Here is a 15,433-nt window from a genome sequence, read left to right on the forward strand (position 1 = left end):
GATTTCAGCGGGAGCGAGCCTCAGCGTCAGCGCGGCTCGGATCGCCTCACCCCTCTATGGTCCGGGCCTTAGGCTGTATGTACTCAGATATAACCATACTATGGAGCAACCTGTGATCATCACAAGCTGTCAATCTGTATCTTATGAGGCATAATCTATACAGCAGGGATTTCCTGGTAAATCCTGGGATATATAGTCATTCCAATAGGGGAAACCCATGGTTTAGTAAAGGTTGTATTTTGGCATCATTCATTATTAGTTTGCCATATATAAACAGCTCATAAACCATTATTTATCTGCATTCAAAGTGTATTAACACTCCCACTGAAAACAGATAGTGGGCACCGCATGATCCAATGACCGCAGGAGAGAGAAGGGTTCTTTCTGACTATTGTAGTTTATCAGTAACCAATACCCTCTTTTCTCCACACTTCCTCCGTGGGGAATTTTACAATTTTTAACCATTTAATGTGTAATTATATATGTAATAACACTTTTTTGTTTTTGTCGCTCACATTTTCCCTGATAGGGATCTGGCTATTGGCATATAGGAGAATCTAACTGTGAATAGTGTTAATGAGTGCAAATAGTGGGGTGCTTTGAGCCCATCTCTTTTGGGTTCCCTCTGTACTGTGCCCTTCTTTGCAATGATACGCATATATATGTTGTGGTTATTTTGGGGGTCAATATGAGCTTATAAGGGTCCTGTATGTTTTGCAATGATACAATTACTCAGCACTCAATTTCTTTCTTTTTAGGGTTCCGCCTGAACAGTCAGCTTTATGACATCATCACCATGCGTTATGCCAACAAGCAGATGAATATAAACTTTGACAGCTTTATCTGTTGCTTTGTGCGAATGGAAGGAATGTTTAGTAAGTTTCTTTTCTATATATTTTTTTTAGGATATTTTTCTACCGGGGGTAAACTCCTGTTGAAATCTGTTTATAGACATTGCACAAAGTAGCAATCAATCATATAAGGTAGGGATTTTAACCTCTAACTGTACATTTGTCCTGTATTAACTGGGCTCTTTGTATTGCTGGGAGGAAAGATAGTACACGGTACTACAAAATGATGTAGTTAGCAATCAATCATGTAAAGCAGGAGTTTCAGAATCTTGTCTTTGTCAGATGTTAACCATTACTTGGAGGAGAGGGGAGAAAGCTACAGGTACAGTACAGTATAGTTAGTTCATATGAGCCACCTATTTAATATAGTGAAAAGCTGGGTAAAATAATGCATAAACAGTAAAACAAATGATAGCATACAAAGGGGGTTGGTGGCTGATTATAGCAGCTCCGGTTGGGAAAAATTAGAAACCTACTCACATCAAGCAGGTTTCAAATGGGCACAGTGGAGGAGATCCAGACCTATCAGGTAGATAACAGGGTCTGGCTGTGGAGGTTCCTTTCCTTAACACTCAGGGCCGCCATCGCGAGTCCCGCCGTTCAGTGTCCAGTACCGTAACCCCTCCTGCTCAGACAGGGATAAAACCGCCACACGGATCCGATGGAGTCCCACACTGCAGAGCAACGTGTGCTTGGTGTGTGCGCGCATACGCGGGAGCATCCCTTTTCCTTCGCCAAACACCGCACAGATAATAATGGACAGTGATAGGCTCTGTGCTCCGTAGATTCGCCAGCAACGTCAGTCACACAAACTCCCCCAGAAACCCTACGCATTTCGTGATAGGCTCACTTCCTCAGGGGCATGTGATAAGGGGGGGGGGGGCATAAACAATATTTATACCACTTGCAATTAAATAATAATGATATCAATAAATTGGGAGCTTGCATCAAAGCTGATCACAACACATAAAGACAACATATAACAACATAGAAATCAACAATAGGGAGCCTAAGAAATCGTAAAAACAATAAATAGATAAAATACACAAATATATAAAATATTGTATACTTATAAAATATTAATAACCCATACAGATGTAGGTCCTCAGGTACTTACACCTGGGACCAATTGACCAGTGCAAGATGAATAGAATGAACTGGACAAACTAAAGCAGACCTTGCTATAAAAATATGTAATTCATACTTGAGAGGGGAACTGCTTGGTGGAGTTAGTAATATCAAAAATGTTTAAAAATAATTAATAATTAGTAGTCATCCGGAACAGCCTGAACCTTACTAAAAGACTGTCAAAACACCAATGTGCAAACTCATCCATATATTGGACATCATTCAAAAAGAAAAAGAAATCCAAACAAAGGGTTAATACTTTGACTCGGGCAAGACCTTAATCCACCAAAAATGATCCCAAGTCAAAATCAATGTTTAACCCATCGGGGGATAAAGTTTTTAACTCATAAATCCAGTATGCCACACGCCTACTGATATATTTCAAATTATCCCCCCCTCACGGCTACGGATATATTTCAAATTTTCTCCCCCTCTCCAGTTCCCTGAATAAGCTTAAATGGCCTGACATACCAAACCATTAGGGTTCTGATTATGGTGTGTCAAAAAATAGTGTAAATATGCTAATACATACGCCTCTGGTACGATCTCCCTGTACGCCCCACATATTGTAGGCCGCAGGGACATCGCAGCAGATAAATCACAAATGTGGTGTGAGTTAATATAAGACCTAATTTTATATATTTTTGAGGTCACATTGGACATAGAGGTGGTCTTACTTGCACTGAATTTACAAGCAATGCATACAGTGACACAAAGGTCTCATCATTAGAACAGTTGTGCCTCAGGTGAACAAATTGTCCCTTAGTGATGTTCCGAATCCATTGCGGATTATGGTTACTGTCAGCCATAACATAATTATTTGCTTGAACTGGCTTAAAAAGTGTTCGAGTACTAATAGATTAACAGAGGAAATTTCTAAATCCAAAAAATTGATACATGTAATATCATATTGACAGGTGAATTTGAGATTCATATGATTAGTGTTTAAATAATTAATAAATGAATCCAGGAGTTCAAGACTCCTATCCCAAATAAAAATAATATCGTCGATATAGCGGCGCCAGAGCACCAGGTTTGCACCGAGAGGACAGTTGTTCCAAATATATTGGCCCTCCCAATGGCCCATAAATAAATTGGCATAACTTGGTGCAAACCTGGCTCCCATGGCTGTACCGCATACCTGTAAATAAAACTGATGATCAAAACAAAAATAATTGTGAGTCAAAATAAATTGTATACAATCCAAATGAAAACACTTTAAGGCTGGTGACATACTGGGATCTTATTCAAGTGTATGTTGAACTGCCTGGCACCCAAGTTGATGATCTATAACTGTGTAGAGTGAGGAAACATCTCCAGTCACCCACACATAACCTGGGCGCCATTGAACATCTTGTAGGATCTGCAGTATGTGTGTAGTGTCATGCAAATAAGAGCTTAGTTGTGTGACAAATGGTTGTAACTGAAAATCAATAAACTTGAGATAAATTCGATGATAATGAATGAATACCTGATATGATAGGCCTTCCAGGAGGCTCTAACAAATTCTTATGAATTTTAGGTATTGCGTAAAATACTGGAATACGTGAATAAGAAATGTTTATAAATTCGTATTCATCCTGTATAATAGCATGTTTCTTGAACCCTTTATCTAATAAAGCAATCAGTTGAGTACAGTATTCATCAGTAGGATCAGAAACAATTAGTATGATTGGAATGACACAAAAGTTCTCTTATAAAAATTACAAGTTAACAATTTCTATACGTTTATATATCAAATATTCTGAGTTAAAGCAGTTCAATGTACCCGGTCCCAAAAAATATGTAAATATAAACCTACAGTAAATGAATACCATAATAAGGACTTGTAGTGGAGAATTGGTTGGAAGAGACAGTTTAGTGAATATAATTGCATTGATGGAAATATCCTAGATAAACAGACATACATTATCTTTGCTTGTAGGTGTTCATATATGGACAGGTGATATGATTTTATAAATGCATGCACCAAAGCATAATTTTAATACATTTGATATACATAGCTAATAACATAATGGGTGTTGCACATAGATTTCTTCAATAAAACCATGTTCCAAAAAGATTACAACATATTGTATGATTCCTGAGTCTCATAAAATTAAAGTGACATGCCGAAAATCACATACAGTACCTGTAGAAGATTTTAGCTACCCACCCTTACATTGTCATCCACCTTCACCGCTGTTCATACCCATACATAACCTTCCCACTGTTTGTGAGTCAGACTGCTACACTTCAAGATTGCACAGGTAATCCGCCCCAGGACCAAAGTGCCAATGGCAGTGACATGTTTAAGGGGTTACATATGCGTGGTTGATGCAATTTTACCCAAATCTGACACCTGTAAGTATTTTTAATTGGGGTTTAATTTCCTGGCTGCTCCCTTTTGTGTGGAGTGTGTTCAGAAAGTGCTTGCACAACTAGTCCCGTCCCCCCCCCACCTATACCCTCAACTATATTGATGTTCTGATAAGCTCAGAGTGAGATAAGGGTAGAGAAAACACTTGTTTGGCAAACACTGCACCATTCACAGGCACCTAAGAAATGCAAATTGCAATTAATTTCCAGAGAAACAACAAAAAACAGTGAACGCTTTGCTTTTAGCACTGATAGTTGTTTAAGGCAATCAAATACATTGTTCAATTGTTTACAGAAGATTGTTCATTTTAAATTCCATAGTTTAATTGGTAATCAAAGCCCGAGCAGATTTTTTTTTGTGTTTCACAAATTAGCCGGCCAAACATGATGTTTATGTAGATATAATTTTATTTACATAGTGTCAACAGTGTACACAAATTACAATACAGGGAAAATAAAGTATTAAAAATCAGGATCAGAGCAGCAAGTAAATAACAACACAAGGCAAAGGGAGCCCCTGAACCATAGAGTTTACAATCCTAAATGGTAAATTAGGAGATTTACAGACACACTAGTAGTAAAAATAAATGTATTAGACGTTCAAGTCAGACAGGTCAAGTGCATCTGGAGTACGTAGTTGTACAGATATTTTGACAATGAGATGCTTCTTTAAAGGGGGGAATTTTCAGATGGGCTATAAGAATGAAAAGAGAAGGTGCTTGACGAATATTAAGTGGAAAAAAAGATGGGAATGATGTTTGAAACAGATTTGATGTGAGAGGAATGGGGTGAAGGTAAAAGGTGCTAAAATGAGATATGCTTGGGTCGAGGATAAGAGGCGATTTGATATGTGTGATATATGTAGAGCTGCAAAAGAAAGAAGTATCATTTTGTAATTTATATAGAGATTGTTGGGAAGCCCCCAGAGAGATTTTAGGTCGTCAGACTGTCAAGGATTGGACTTCGGCTAAAGTGGATCCCAGTGGCAGGAACAGCAGGGAGCGAAGTAGGGGTCACAAGCAGAGATCAGAGGCAGGCGGCAGGTAGCGAAGTCAGGAAACAAGCAGGGGTCCGAGGCAGGCAGCAGGTAGCGAAGTCAGGATACAAGCAGGGGTCCGAGGCAGGCGGCAGGTAGCGAAGTCAGGAAACAAGCAGAGGTCTGCAACGAAGAAACTGGAACAGGATGATAGCAATAGCTAACACAGCAGTAAACACAGCAGTAAACACAGGAACCTTGCAGGAGCTAAGGAACCAGTATAAACAGGCAAGGAGGAACAGGAAAGGGAGTTTTATATAGGCAGGCTGAGAGGTGGAGCACAGGTGCAGAGGTGTCAGGTATCAGGTTCTGGAATGTTCCTTAGTTTAGCAGCAGCAATCCCGGTGGACAAGTTTAGGTACTGCATGCTAGAACAAGACATTGAGAGTGGCAGCAGTCCCGGTGGCCAAGCATGGGTACAGCAGGCTAGAGAATATGACACAGACTCAGATACGAGTTCAGAAGAGCAGGAGATGATTCGAGCAGCAGCATTTTAAATAGACTGTAATGGAGAAAGGTGTGAGGCAGGAAGGCAAAAGGTAAAAGAATGTTGCAGTAATCCATATGGGAGAGAACAAGGTCAGGATGAAGCCTAATGTATAATGTTCATGCTAGTTTTCAATACTACTCCTGCTCTAATGACCACTTTTTTTTTATCTTTGCAACAAAAATGTGCATGTATATCCTCAAAGAACTGCTGAACGATTTTCATTACTTTCGCTTTATTATCCAAATCACAAACATAATTTTCAAGTCTGTAATAATTTATTTTTTTAATATATATATATATAGTTTGGCGACCAGCTACATGGGGTTGCTTCTTTTACTCTGTAATACAGTAATGATAGAGTTGGAATTTTACAAATACTGTAACATACTAAACATGATTCAGTTCATTCATTAGTTGAAACACCAGTAATGTAATAAGTGACACTGTCTTGAAATCGTGTCACACATGCGGTGGTTTAGAAACCTGTAATCCTTCACTGTATATCCTATATTATAGACATGTTTTACTATACAGAGCTAATGCTGTATTTGATTCTTGCTGATCATGAATGATATTCTATGGCATCATGTTTATATTTCAACCTACAGGGGCATTCCATGCGTTTGACAAAGATGGAGATGGTATCATTAAGCTCAATGTGTTGGAGGTAAATTATCAAACATTTCAGTAACGCTCTAATTTTATTTAATAGGAATGTATCATGCTTCTTGAAGCAAAATAAGTTTCTTTTCCTTCACTTACTGTAACTTCCCTAACTAGCCTTAGAATAGTGTGAATTTAATAGCTCTACATACTGATAATGTTAGTGAGACTTCTTTACCAACTGAAGTCATAACAATTTGATCAGAAACACTTTGCCACTTATGTCAGAATCTCAGAAAATTCCTTTTTTCTTCCCAGAGAGATTTTAACCCCTTGATTGATTCCTGTGTTTGAGAATTTCAAAATGCTTTTGCTTGAGATCAAATTCCATCCCCATTTTTTAATCTCCTAGCGGCCTAGCCTGAGGTTTATTGCTGAGAAAACTGCTAATCGCTACAGTGTAACTCCAGTTTTCTTAACTTATCACATGACGTACTGTAGCACAATGTTATGGATTTCAAGGTCATGTTCAAAAATGTTCACAAATTAAATAAATCAACTGGTCATTAACATGACTTTTCTCTCTTCATTCTAGTGGCTACAACTTACCATGTACGCCTAAAATCAACGTATCCTGCTCCAGACTCCGATCTCCACACATTCACTCCTCTCCAAGAATACTGCACAGGATAGCCTCAGGATATCTGTTAGACAGAGCTCTTCACATTTACCTCAGTCCTAACATACACCTACAAACCCCTTCACTTATCCCCCAAAAAAGTGTACTTTCTATAAATGTTTTAGAGAAGTCGATGAGATGTAATTCCCCTCTGGAAGTAGAGGTAATGTCAGGACATATAGTTCATAGCCAGGTGTCATTACACGCAGACAAACAAAATTGTATCTCATTTATCAAAAAGAATAATCAGTGGGCCCCAACTCAACTCCTCAAGGACCACAAACAGTTCAGGTTTTAAGGATACCCCTGCTTGAGCACAGGTAGTTCAGCCAAAATGATTGGGCCAAATGTGCTAATTAGAGAATAGCCTGAGGGTGCGGTCCCAGTGCGTTGTGTAGCACGCGCACCCGGCGGGGGGGCGACGCGTGCACAGCGCTTCACCGCAGATTGCGGTCCTGGGAGAGAGGGAGAGTTTGCGACGAGGGGGGGCTTGGCAGGAGTTTGCGGGGGCATGGCCATGATCTCACGCGGCTGGTTCGCCCTCATTGGCTGAACCGCCGGCGGGGGCATGGCCACGCCTCCGTCGCAAATTCCACATTAAAAAAAAATTGTGTGAAAACTTGCAGTACACCACGGCTGCTAAATGCGCAACGACGCATGTACTGGGCCCGGATAGATTGGGGGGCGGTGCTTGTACGCACAACGCACTGGGACAGCAGCCTAAAGGCTAGGTCCCTGCTGCAGCGCTCTCTATGGCGTGTGCTGCAGGGACAAGAGCTGCCCCTCAATGGGGCCGGGACCGCTATACCTTGCCAACCACGTTGCGTGACCAGATTTCTCTGAAGACAGGCCACGCCCCACCAGCGGTTCAGCCAATGAGGGCGAACCTGCCAGGTGATATCATGGTCGCGCCCCTTGCCACACCCCCGTCTTTCCACCTGCAGCTCACCGCAGACAGGATCTCAGCTGCACGCGCCGCCAGCCGTGCAGGCGCGCATGCAGCGCTGACACCGGGGCCTCAGCCTTAACCTGAACTGTTAGCAGTCCCTGAGGACTGGAATCACCGAGATAGATAATTGTATTTCACGGAGGATCCCTGTCAAAGCGAATTGTGCTAACAAACCGCATGTCTTAATGCCTCAAGCGTTATTTTTCTTCTGGGTACCACTTCTAAATAGTTCAAGTTACAGCTACAGTATAGCTCAAAACATTTCATTATTCCTCCCAATTTTTCCTATGTTCAATCTGTTTATTAAATGTGAAATCTTAATACTTTAGTGTGTTGAGTTTGGACCATAGTAATAGACAGTGTGAAATTGATAGTACTAGATAATCATATTTTTGTAGAACATCAGTATGTGGATGTGAGACAGTATATAGTCTTATAAAAGGTATACTAATAAACATGGGGCATCCCCAGGAACGGGTCAACTGCTTGTACAAGTGCAAAACATTATTTTCAGGGCTTTCCTTTGGGTATTCAACACAGCTGCATCAAAACAGACAGCCCTAAATACATTCAATATGCCAACTGCTGAAAATTGGACCATTTTCACACAATTCTATTTTTTGTGCCTGAATGCCTTCATTATGGGAGGAAAATAGTCAGACGGAGCTAAGACTTGGGCAGACCTTTCTCTAACTCTAATAATAGACTCATTCTTTTGGTAAAATACACTTTATGGTCCACTATATAATTTATCTCAATTTAAAACATGATAAATAGGATTTAGGCATACTGTAGGTTACCTTCAAAACTTGATCAAATGCTTAGTTTTTGCCTTGGGCTACGTGGTACCGCATCCATTTCCATACTGCAACATATAAATTGTTTATAACGTTGAATCACTCACATTAGAGACTGAAACTCCACTCTAACCACCGCTCTAAATGAACATTCTGAAGTGTATAACCATAAGGCTGCAGCCCCACACTGCGCCGTCTTCCTCCTCCCTTTACAAGGTGATCACATGCTTTATGAAACGATCAAATCATTTTCCATTCTGGTGAAATATCGATTGATAAAATTTTTGCAAGTATTCCAACATCTGATTTATAATTAGCCCTCATAAATACAACTTTGGAATTGATGCCTCTATTCCAGGGGTGAGCAACTCCAGTCCTCAAGGGCCACCAACAGGTCAGGTTTTAAGGATATCCGTGTTGCAGCACAGGTGGCTCAATCAGTGGCTCAGTGAATGACTGAGCCACCTGTGCTGAAACAGGGATATGCTTAAAGCTGCAGTTCAGTCTTTTTTTTTTTTTTACATTTATTTTTTTACTTCAATAGTTTTATGTGCGCAATCTCTAATTACCTATAGAACTGTATAGCTGCAGGTCAATTCGTTCTCCATGTATTTATAGGTCGAAATTTGGTGACATATTAAAAGCTGGGATTTGTTTATATTCTGCTTGTCAGTCAGTGGAAGCTCATGAATATTCATGAGCACTCCTGCACTGACATGTGCAGAGGGAGGGCAGGGCTGACAAAGGGGTGTGCCAGGGCTTGTGACAGGACATGAAGGGGCAGTGCCTTAGTAAATGGCTGTTAAAATAGAATACAAGAAAATTGGTCTTTCAAAGTTGTTTTTTTAAAAAACAGAAAATGCTAAAAGTATTTTTTCTTACTACAGAACTGATTTATTAAAAAAAACACACATGCAGGATATTGACTGAACTGCAGCTTTAAAACCTCACCTGTTGGTGGCCCTTGAGGAGTGGAGTTGCTCACCCCTGCACTATTCTATTCAAGTCAACGTAGTATCTCTTTAATATTCTATATTTGCTGTTAAAACTTTTGGCCTACATTTTTAAAGTGATCTTAACCATTTCAGTGCCCCCCATGTCATAGGTTCTGGCACTCCAGGGACTAAATGATATAGTAGCTTCGTCATATGCCATTTGCTCACGATGTAGGGAACCGAGCACGATCTGGCAGAGGATTCTTCTTTCTTGTTCAGTCATGAGCGACGCCTCAATCATGTGATTGTTCCAGAGGAGCAGCCACGTGATTGCAAATATAATATATATATATATATATATATATATATATATATATATATATATCAGTATAATATTATCAATAGTCATTTGAGAACCTGGCAAAGCCAAATGAGCTTGACTTGCAAGTCACCCACTGCCCAGCACCTTTGCTTAGTGTTTATTGTAGTACCAGTATAATACAAGATGAATTGTAAGAATTAGAGAAGTTTGTCTCATTCCAAAACGGAGGACATGCAAAACTTTCAAATCTCATTTCCTAAAAATATACTTTGAGGCACAGTGGTAAAAATGGAAACTGAGACAGCGCCATTGTATAATCACCGAGAATGAAATGTATGTTTACAGTTGTTGCGCAGTGACCCGTATTCCCCGTTTAGCAAAGGACAATGCTTCCTAAATTGGAACACCTCATCGCTGTTCAGCACATGGACACAACACAGACTTGAGACGTCATCAAAACCTTTGAAACTGTGAAGATTTCTCAAGAAACTTAAATAGAAGTATATTAATATTTGATTAAAGAAGTCTGTTTTTGGCTTGATTTGTGTACATTTTATTATGAGAAGCAAATACCCATGAAAAACTCCTCCCTAATCATGCACCGTGTAATTGTATGCACCGGTTTAACAGCATGAAGGTGTTCTAACACCACCTAACACTATTTAGCTGATGTTCCTTCTGAGTAAAATACGTTTGACCACGTTAACATTTAACACACCAGTTTAAACTTGACAGTTGCCAAAACCGTACACAACATTGTCATGTGCATAATATTTAAATGCCTCCAACTCCTCTTATGGTTGCAGTGATTTATGCCATTCAACCGTCCGATTCAAATAACAAGCATATGGAAAGTATATTGTCATTTAGAATACGAACATCAATGTATCACCTTTTGTAAAGCACAGTCTAGGCGTTTTGTGCAGTCAATGGATGGTTGAACATCCTAAAATATTGGAGGGGACACATGAAGTGAATTTAAAATTACAATAAAACAGAATTGAGTGATAGTGTAAATATATATATATATATATATATATATATATATATATTTACACTATTACATTTATAGAACTAGGAAGTGTGTGTTAAGAATATGGTAAGCATGTCGGATTACTCTAAACCAGCGGTGGCCAACTCCAGTCCTCAAGGGCCACCAACAGGTAAGGTTTTTAATGATATCCCTGCTTCAGCACAGGTGGCTCAGTCATTCTGACTTTTTTGGCTAAGTGAACCTAATGGAAACATTTAGTCACAATTGAACAGTTCACGTAGCGAAAAACTCTTCCAAGCATATTGAATACTAGATCAATACATCATTTAGTGCATACTGCTAATCTACATTTTGGCCAAAAGGAAATCAATAGTTTTTGGAGGGCCCGCTTTGGCTGCCTCTTTACAAGCTGCTTTACAGCAACAGAAATGTCAAAACTCATAGCTATCCTTTCAGAACTTCCAAAGTTTTTGTTCCATGTGGGCCCAAGAGCAGGAACCACCGCTTCTTCCTCTGCTCATTCATTGATCGCTCAGTCTCACACTGCCATGAACTGATAGACCTGCATTCCGTATTATCAGAGAAACAAAGAAGGTTGGGGACCATGGGCACTCACTTGGGACCTGGGCACTTTATTCAAAAACATAAATACACTTTGCCAATCCCTGCCACTGAGTGTGGTGAATATTTTTCATAAACGCTTTTTTTTCCCTATTAAAAAGACTTTAGTTTTTTTCCATTATACGATCAACACTAGTACAGAGAAACTGCTGTTCAGTACATGTATATCAGGAGAAACAAAACAGTGAAAACACTAGTCTTAGCTGCCCATCTACAGCCCGATAATGTACAGTAGGGCAGGGAAGGCCAACTCTAGTTCTCAAGGGCCACCAACAGGTCAGGTTTTCAAGATATCCCTGCTTCAGCACAGGAGGCTCAATCACTGGCTCAGTTATAATGACTGAGCTACTGATCGTGCCTCCTGTGCTGAAGCAGGCATAGCCTGAAAACTTGACTTAGTTGATGTCCCTTGAGGACTGGAGTTTGTCACCACTGATGTAGGGAAAAGGAAGGGACTGTCATTTATTGTCACGGTCACAGTAATTAAATAAAACAACGACCCTGTTCATATTAAAACTGTCCTGTGATTATGTGGCCTGTGTTTTAACAAGTTTTAAAAAAATTCAGCTGTACCTCCCTGCTGCCTATAAATTCCCTTAAATTCCACTCTGGAATACAACAACATAAAGCAATTAAAACAAACATATAAAGGATTAATTGTGGGCAATTCACCCAATGTAATTTATTTGCTGGTGTTAACGTAGGCCACTGAACTCTTTGGATACACACAGTGCGGGGCAGGTGAAAAATTACACAAAAGCAAATTGCTCCTTAAATTGACTGTCTGTTACGCCTGGCTCTGGTACTGTATACACGCAGTAATTAGCAAATTTGTTGGCTTCACTGGGCACACAACAAACCAAAGAAGAAATAAAATGACATGAGGCTATATCCTAACTGGCACTGACCGACCAGGTGGCGTAGACCAGTGGTTCCCAACCGCAGTCCTCAAGTACCACCAACAGTTAAGGTTTTAAGGATATATCGGTGGGAGCATAGGTGGTTCAGTCAAAATTATTGCTAGAGCTGCTGCCTGGATGGCAGGGTTATGGGTTCAAATACTGTTGGTCTGATATTGGTACCCCCATTCATCATAAGGGCCTTTAAACAGATTGGTCTTACGGATATATTTTAGGATGTATGACTCATTTAAATATATTTATTTATAAAATATTTTACCAGGAAGTAATACATTGAGAGTTGCCTCTCGTTTTCAAGTATGTCCTGGGCATAGAGTTAAGATGACAAATAATACATGGTTACAAATACAGTTACATAAGTGAACAGGGTATACATTATTTACAAGACATTGCATGCACAGTTAAATATAATATATATTATAGGCGTATGTAACAGTTACAGACCAGATTAAAATGTGAGACAGCTTTAGTTTTGAAAGAATTTAAACTGGTGGTGGATGCGAGAGTCTCTGGTAGGTTGTTCCAGTTTTGGGGTGCACGGTAAGACAAGGAGGAGCGGCCGGATACTTTGTTGAGCCTTGGCACCATGAACAGTCTTTTGGAGTCTGATCTCAGATAAATGCTGCATGTGGTAGGGGTGAGGAGCTTGTTCAGATAGATGGGTAGCTTGCCCAGAAAGTATTTGAAGGCAAGACGGGAAAGGTGAACTTTGTTCATCACTTGAGTCTAGGTGCAATCTAGTTCTTTGAGCATTTCGTAGTGATGTGTGTTGTAGTTGCATTGGAGAACAAAACTGCATATTGAATTGTAGAGGGTGTCAAGTTTGCTAAGGTGGGTTTGGGATGCCAAGCTGTATACTATGTCCCCATAGTCGATAATTGACATTAGCATCTGCTGTGCGATACGCTTCCTGACCAGCAGACTTCGGGCGGATTTGTTCCTGTAAAGTACACCTAGTTTGGCATAGGTTTTGGATGTCAGGTTATCAATGTGCATCCCGAATGTTAAGTGTGAGTCAAACCATATGCCCAGGTATTTAAAACTAGTAACAGGGGTTAGGTTGGTGTTAGCGTTGGTTCTGATCTGGAGCTCAGTCATTGGAAGCTTTAAAAATTTAGCCTTGGTCCCAAATACCATTGTTACAGTCTTGTCAGTGTTTAAAAACAGTTTGTTTTGGGAAATCCAGTTTTCGAGTCTCAAAAAGTCAGACTAAAGTATGTGTTGAAGGTTAGAGAGGCTATGGCTGTGTGCATATAGAATTGTGTCATATACTTTGAATAGACATTAGCATATCTCATAGGATACCTGAGGAATGGTTCTTTTTCAGCACAGGCGTCTCTCCCTAATTTGGTGCGAGGTTTGAGGGGACATATATACAACTGGAGATACTACTAAGTTTGGATGTCCTTATCCTCCTCCAGGTCATTTTGCTTATAAAGCAAATCGGGCAGTTTGTGACTTTTTATAGATGCAGTTTAAAAAATGCGATTTGTAATAAGAGAATACCACTTTTTCACTTTTCATACCGGGACTTCTGAACATGCCAAAACGTGCGATTTGGCAATGACAAATTCAAAGCTACTAGAATAGGCCCCATTGTCTAGATATCATCATGTGTCCTTGTGGAGTTTATGTGGGGATAACTTAACAGGATGTTTCGTGAATCTATGGCCCTACGCCACTGCAATCTCGACAACATTCAAGAACAAAGCAGAACAACCAGAAGCCCTGCATTTTCTAACACATGCCACCAACTACCTACATTACGATATACGATCATTACCCATATTTCTACACATAAATTGTAGTTTCAACCAGTTGCCTTTTAATCAGTACTAGTACTTTGACTGGGGTATACTGTATATCCCTTGAGCACTAGGTCTGGTAATTACCATCCATTTGAATTATAAGTTCAGTTTTGATATATGACTATACGGTTTTATCCATTATTCATTTTGTGCTCCCCTATTGTCTGTTTCTTGTGCACAGAAATGAGCTAGGACTTTCAGAACCAATGCTCTGACAGGCCACTGGAGCAACCAATTGGTGCCAGTAGATCTGGCAGGACATCTGGAGATGAAAGCCCCAGAGGATGTCCGAGGTGTCAAGACCATTTGGACAGGAGGGAAGAATTCAAGTATCCACACCCTGAGATCAATGTACGCTCTTTCATTTCCATTTGCCCCACCAGACTGGCAGGAGCCTGTCTCCGCATGTGGCATTGAGGGAACCAGGGCCATAGGTGCCAAATTGCACATGCTCCTTGGTTCATTCATATTTCCAGGTAACCCTGTTTTTTCTACCAGCTTGTCTCTGATTGGCTGCGGAGAAATTGCTCATGCATTGGATTGGGCTATAGTATTTTTTTAACAAAACAGGAGGTATTATAACCCCCTGCACCCATCAGATAGTTCTCCAGTCCTCTAAGATTCTCAGATTTTAAGTTTCCAGTTTCAAGTCTCCAGCAAGAAAAGGGCTGCTTCAGTGAAAGCTGCCTGGAATATTTTCTGTCCTGTTTTTGCAACTGTTATCAGCGTTAGGATTCCCTGCACCTAGGAGAGTCTAGGTTGTTACCCCAATTCCCAAGTATGTATTTTTGCTCTAGTTTGTGTATCATTGTGTGTATGCCTTTTCTTGTGAATAAAAGTACAATTTGTTTCGTTAACTTGTTTTGCTCAATGCATGATCCTGGTAAAAAGGTGTAAATTGCATGGTCTCCTGTGACATCCACACACTTCTTTTTCTCATTT

General features: G+C 40.1%; 1 protein-coding gene across 11 annotated transcripts in view; it reads left to right on the top strand.

The window, feature by feature from the left end:
- CAPN3 (calpain 3) overlaps positions 1 to 15,348 on the top strand; it is a 111,858-nt gene extending 96,510 nt beyond the window's left edge. For all 11 annotated transcript variants that reach the window (XM_075614149.1, XM_075614145.1, XM_075614147.1 and 8 more), the window contains 3 exons: positions 759 to 875; positions 6,472 to 6,530; positions 7,062 to 15,348. In XM_075614149.1, coding sequence (XP_075470264.1) covers positions 759 to 875; positions 6,472 to 6,530; positions 7,062 to 7,088 — 203 coding nt within the window. In that variant the 3' untranslated portion in view covers positions 7,089 to 15,348. The remainder of the gene's footprint in view (positions 1 to 758; positions 876 to 6,471; positions 6,531 to 7,061) is intronic.
- Positions 15,349 to 15,433: the final 85 nt, after the last annotated feature.

The sequence above is a fragment of the Ascaphus truei genome, chromosome 9 (assembly GCF_040206685.1).
Source record: "Ascaphus truei isolate aAscTru1 chromosome 9, aAscTru1.hap1, whole genome shotgun sequence".
Lineage (NCBI taxonomy): Eukaryota > Metazoa > Chordata > Amphibia > Anura > Ascaphidae > Ascaphus > Ascaphus truei.